General features: G+C 33.5%; 1 protein-coding gene across 3 annotated transcripts; it reads left to right on the top strand.

Moving 5' to 3' along the window:
- The first annotated feature begins 328 nt into the window (after nt 1-328).
- Nucleotides 329-4413, top strand: LOC120333137 (alpha-tocopherol transfer protein-like). Of its 3 annotated transcripts, none has more exons than XM_078119347.1 (7): nt 332-999; nt 1282-1378; nt 1857-1959; nt 2893-2972; nt 3343-3441; nt 3647-3757; nt 4004-4142. In XM_078119347.1, the coding sequence occupies exons 1-7, from the start codon at nt 821-823 to the stop codon at nt 4004-4006; spliced, it is 672 nt and encodes a 223-aa protein (XP_077975473.1). In that variant the 5' UTR covers nt 332-820; the 3' UTR covers nt 4007-4142. The 3 variants fall into 3 exon arrangements, with proteins under 3 accessions (XP_039256424.2, XP_077975473.1, XP_039256422.2); XM_039400488.2 differs by having other exon boundaries at nt 337-999; nt 4033-4413; XM_039400490.2 differs by lacking the exon at nt 3647-3757 and having other exon boundaries at nt 329-999; nt 4033-4413.
- The last annotated feature ends 1578 nt before the right edge of the window (nt 4414-5991 follow it).

Here is a 5991-nt window from a genome sequence, read left to right as displayed (position 1 = left end):
ATCATCTTTAATTACTGAACATTTGAAATCGATTCGTCGATTAATTGTGTGAAAAAGGAAACAATAGAAATCAACCAAACAATAGGCCTGCGAGAATTGTCTGTGAAAGTTGATATCACATTGTTTCCTGCGAATTTATTTTGGTGCATTTGACATTTTATTGGCAAAATAACGGAAATAACAAACTCAATATGATTTGCGTTCAAGCAAAAAGTTTCATCTGTTCTACATTGCTATTGGATAACTTAGTAGCACGATTCAAACTCAGCTAGGCATAAATACACACCCATTGATAGGCGTCGCTGCTTGCGTAGAGAAGTCGAAGCCTTCATTTCTTTGTTTATGACTGGGTAAACAACATTGTATTCAGCAAATAAATACGGCGTTGCGACACTCTTTGCATGGTAATGAAATAGTATTGTTGCCAAACTGAACCGATGTGTATGGTAGAAAGTGGATAGGTATAAACAAGCGATTATATAGATGCGAAAATATGGTGGGTATCGTCTTTGAGAGTATATTCTTGTGTATTATACCTTAGTGTGGTTTCATAGATTACCAGTGGGCCTTACAAAATTTAACGACATTTTGCTGCTTGCCTACGACAACTTAGAATATTCTAACACTCCACCATGTTTATGCAGCCTATCAGTTAGCAGAGACGCTTAAATAAGTTAGCATTGAAAATAGCAAATACTCGCTAAAACACTATGGGGGATGAGAGAAATAATATCGAGCAATAAATATTTCTGTAAATGATTAAATATTTGGAAAATAATATATATATATGCAGAAAGCGTAGTTTTGGATAGTTCTCAACATGGCTTCAAGATACCAATGTTCGCTTCCAAGCGACGTACTAGAAAAAGCCATTAAAGATCTTAACGAGCCTGAAAATATTGATAAACGCCTCGAAAGCATTGATAATTTGAAAGCTAGGTTCAAGGAAAAGTGCGACAAATTTGAGCTTCTGGACGAAAGTGATGAATTCTTGTTACGGTAATCATAAATATAGAATTTGTATCGTCGTTGAGATAATTCATTCATTGCAAACTCATTAATGTATAAAACTATTCGTGAAACTATTCTGCAGATAGCTGCAAACGGTGAAATAACTTAGCAACAGTACGTTTGTCTTCGACAAGAAGTGTGAATTATTCCACTAAGCTGACGACCCATAAGTACTGTATATTTTGAACATATAAAACTGCTTTGAGTCTCGTGCGTCTAATGTATCATCTCCTAATACTGTATTTCTCAATTCATCTACTCTTATTTCAGATTTTTAAGATCTTGTGAATTCGACCTAGAATATTCGCTCAAAACTTTGGAATGTTATCATAAAATTAGAAGCGAATGGCGAGAAGTTTTTGATTTGGTAGGTTCATGGATGGCACTTTCATGCAATCATGCAAAAGACTGACTAATTTGTAATCGCCTATTAGTTTTTGCTAAATTTATGCAGGCGATAGCATGTATTAATTAAGAGTTAACCCATGGTAACCCCGATAAAACAGAATCAATAAATTTCTCATTTGAAGAAATTTAAATTTTATTCACATATGATCATCTGTTTGTGTAGGATCATTGATTATACACATATATATGTGTATATAAAAGTTTCGATAATCTGGGACGCCGTGCAAAAAAGTTTGGTTCATTCTAGAATATGTTGCAAATGGTCCCCTTGGAGTCGGAGACAGGCTTGCCGCCTTTGCGCAAAATTGTCAATCACTCTTACGCATTTTTTTTGCAATTTTCCCAATTTTTGCTACAGTTGCCGCATTGAGTTCACCAATTGTTATTATTAGTTAATGGAATAGCCGTGTTTGAAGATATAATTTTTTTTTGTTCAGGTTGAAAACAAGAAAAACATACGGAAGTCATTTGCTTCAGGACCACCGATATTCTGGGGTGGTAGAGCCAAAGATGGAAGCTTTATTTTATTACAAAGACCAGGTTATGATTGAGATTAATCCGATATTACTTCAATAGTTTTAGTTTTGCATTATTTTGTATTCTTGACGTTTACAACCTTAGGTGAACGTAATATGTTAAAACAATGGTGTAGCCTAATTAAGTGTTTTACCTAATTAGTTTCACAAACCGCATCCTCCCTCAAACGGGAACGCTTCGTTCCTCTGGTGGCAACAACAAAGGCCTTCTTTTGCTTTCAGCTGTATTTTTTATTTTAATAAACGTTGGGCATAAAATAATAACTTAAGTAAACCAGTAAAAGCAAAGATAAGGATTTAAAAAAAAAACGTGACCACAAGTGTTGAGAGGAGGCCACGGATCATTAACGTTTGAAAACCACTGGTTTATGCTATATCTTGTAGTTTTTCAAAACTTTGTTCGGATTGACTCTTTGTTTAACGCAGTCCATGAAAAAATTTGTTATATAATCTTTGTGAAACTTCGTTTCCCAAATTAATATCAGCACATGCTTTAATAGTATACAAATTATAATTGTATTAGATATAACTTCTATAGAATTCAAAAGATACAATGGGAGATATAGTAGATAAACCAAGTATAAAACTGACTTCCTGGGTGACCTCTGTTGTAGTCTAATTACTTATCGATCTTCAGATCGGTAAGTATGTTGATGGGTATTTGTCTGTTTGTCTGTCTGTCTGTTTGTCTGTTAGATGCACGTGATTTACATGTGCATTCATCTTATCTCGGACCAGAAGCCTATTGATTTTGGATGAATTATGTGGTATAATCAGCGATTTATTAATTAATCAGTGATGGGACACGCGGTGCCACTATAGAGTCATGAATCAAAACCGCAGTTTCGATCGATAAGTCTTCGGTCTCCGACCGATATTCTTGTTTATTTTTTATCGTTTTTCATATTTAAAAAAAAAACAATGTGTCTGATTACAGGACTTGGGAATTCGTTGGCCAAACTTATTGCTTCCGTTTTTCTCTCCTATGAAAAAATGATTGAAAACGAGGAGGCCCAGGTACTCAATGATTCTACTGATATTTATTAGATCAGAAAATTTACGTTTGCAATAAACGGCAAAAAATTAGCAATGTCAGTTTCGAAGAGATTATTTTCAACTTTAGTTAGTTTCAATGGGTTCAAATTGGTGTCGGATTTCGATTTGATCAGATGGCGAATTTATGTGTTTATTCTATAGTTGACAAAGTTAAAATATATCAGTATAATCTTCCTGAAAATATGTGGCAAGTTTTTGCAATATTGGATAAATATGAACACACCACCAATGCATGTCCTAACACCTATCGCAAAAATCATGATATGATCAACTCCAAACTCATTTTAAATCATCTCATATCAAAGTTCATCAAGGTACCTTTTTTTTACAGATATTTGGGATAACAGTAATTGTCGACCTATCGCACTTGGGTTTTAGAATGGGAATGCAAATGGCTTCCATAGGTAAACGATTTCTTCGAATGCTTCAGGTAAATTTTACATATATAAGTAGCTGTATCACGTAAAAACGTATCAGAATAAATACTGATATATTTTCTGTGTTCATTACCCAATAGGCCTCGATTAGAAATAGGTGATAGAACAAAATAAATCAACAATGTTTAACAAGGCTCATGACATATACTCCCTAAAGTTATCTCTGCTTTCAAATTATTAATAACCCATATGTTGCAGGAGGTTCTGCCAATCCGGATCAAATCCATTAATATTGTAAACGAAGCTTATGTGTTTGATGCGATGTTTGCTATTGTGAGCAATTTTATGAGCAGTCACATCAAGCAAAAGGTACGTTGTGTGTAATTCACGTTATGAAACCTTAAAATTAAAAAAAAATAGTTTTATTACTCCGTTACGAAGGTTATCTTATCTTAATTTACACAATTCCAAGTTTATATAAAACAGTTTTCCATTTTTGAATCTTCACAAGATGTATGAAATATTTCGATTATATAAATACGATCATTTGTGTTTTACTAGATAAAACTAACACTTTTTCAACAGTTCATCTGTTGTCAAAATTAATCTTTTCAGTGATCAAAAATGTTATGTCATTTTATCAGATGAGATTTCATCGCCATAATCTTCATGAACTTCACGAATCGATCGACGCAAATTCGTTGCCACCATTTTTAGGGGGAACCGGGCAGGAAATAGATATTGAAGAGTGGACTAGAGAGGTTATTGACACATAGTATGAGCAAAAAACTTCAAATTAAGCTTTTGATTTATATGATAGCTCGGCATGGCCAAAACACAAGGAAGATCGCGTTTTCAACAAGATATACAGCACGGCACAGTAATATATTAATCGAAGACATGCACTGTGAAAATTAAAGGGTTTTTGTATATTGAAGCATTGTGAAGTATTAGCATACAAATATAATGTTGCCGTTTCAAAATAAATTAACCTTAAATATAAATTCCATGTTTGAGCAACGGTATCATATTTTTGTACATATATATTTGATATGTCTCATTTAATCAATCTTCTGGGAGCATGCAAATCTAGAAGCTTCAATATAAAAGGTTAAATATACAGTTAATAATATTCACATAGATTTGAATTATTTCGCAAATTCTCCGTAATGCGTAGTAATGTTTTTTTTCATGTGATTGAGTCTAACATTATCAATGTGTATATTGTAAATGTTAAAAACGAATTTTCTGAGAGAGTTTCGATGATAAATATTTATATCATATTTAGCTTATATGGATTGCATCTTCGATATATATATTGGAGGAAGTAGTGTAGTGTTTTGGTTTAAGATTCATTTCAAATTTAGGCTACTCAACCATAATCACAGCACTGCGTGATAATATCCGTTATTTTCTCTGTAAAATTTGAGAATGGTACCACAGCTCAGTCAGCCAGAAATGGACCCAATAAGTGCTGGAATCTAAACCAAGTTTGTGTGTTTAAAAATTTGGAGATGTCATTGTTTCATTTTTTTCTCATTTTTTATTGACATTAATTTTTGTGCATACTAATTCAACTTGTATTCTGATAACAAAACTAACATATGCTAAGCGTGTATATTCACTTAAAGTAATTGTTAAGGTATTTTAGTTATCATGCGCCAACCTCTTAGCTACTATCATAGAAAGGCTTTTTATACATTACTCCCTACATAACTTTCTTCGCCACATGCAACTGGTGAATCAAGTTAATGCAACATGCTTATTATAGTATTACGTAGGCAACTAAGTTATTCCTACGATGCCAGCATTCACATAGGAATTAACCAGAAGAATGGAATAGGCGCCTGTGATTGCAGACGGGCTTGGATCATATCTTTGTAGACAATTGCTAAGTGGAATGAAACTGAATAAATCGATGTCAATTTATATGCAATATTATCGACTTAATACATCACCTTATTATTCAATATTAATGGTCCTAGGACAGGGGTCGGCAACCTACGGCCCGCGGGCCGTATTATTAGAATAAAATGTTACAAGTATATAATTTACAATTACTCGTTTAATGAGCCTATAATTTAATTATAATTCAGACAAATGGCAACCAAACGCAGAAAAGTTGTTGCTAAGTGCAAATGGTTTAATGGCGCAAAATGATATTCAAATGGTCAGTCTTCGTGCGCTGCTTGAAATTTAACTTCTGATATGTGTGAAATAATGTGATTCATCGGTCATCCTTCGGTTTTTTACTTTCTAAAAATATGTGCCGCCGCCAATGACTGGAGCGACAAAAGGTTGACGACCCCTGTCCTAGAATCTTCAAATATTTTTCCTTTCTTGCATCCATTCGCCTTGAGATTATTTGTCTGAAATTTAACTCCTTGGGCCAATGAGAATATTCTATCTATAGCATAACTGCCACATAAAAATGCTTATTACTCTCTTTTTTGTACATTGTTTTGTTTACATACCAAAATAAGACATATCTCCTAACACGTTAGATTTTCATGTGGTATATGCAATAGTTTTTTAGATCACCTGATCGAGTGGTGCATATTGCCAATCATTTTATGCCAATATTATTACTGGACAACATTTAA

The sequence above is a fragment of the Styela clava genome, chromosome 13, assembly GCF_964204865.1.
Source record: "Styela clava chromosome 13, kaStyClav1.hap1.2, whole genome shotgun sequence".
Taxonomy (NCBI): domain Eukaryota; kingdom Metazoa; phylum Chordata; class Ascidiacea; order Stolidobranchia; family Styelidae; genus Styela; species Styela clava.
This window is presented reverse-complemented; position numbering and strand designations above follow the sequence as displayed.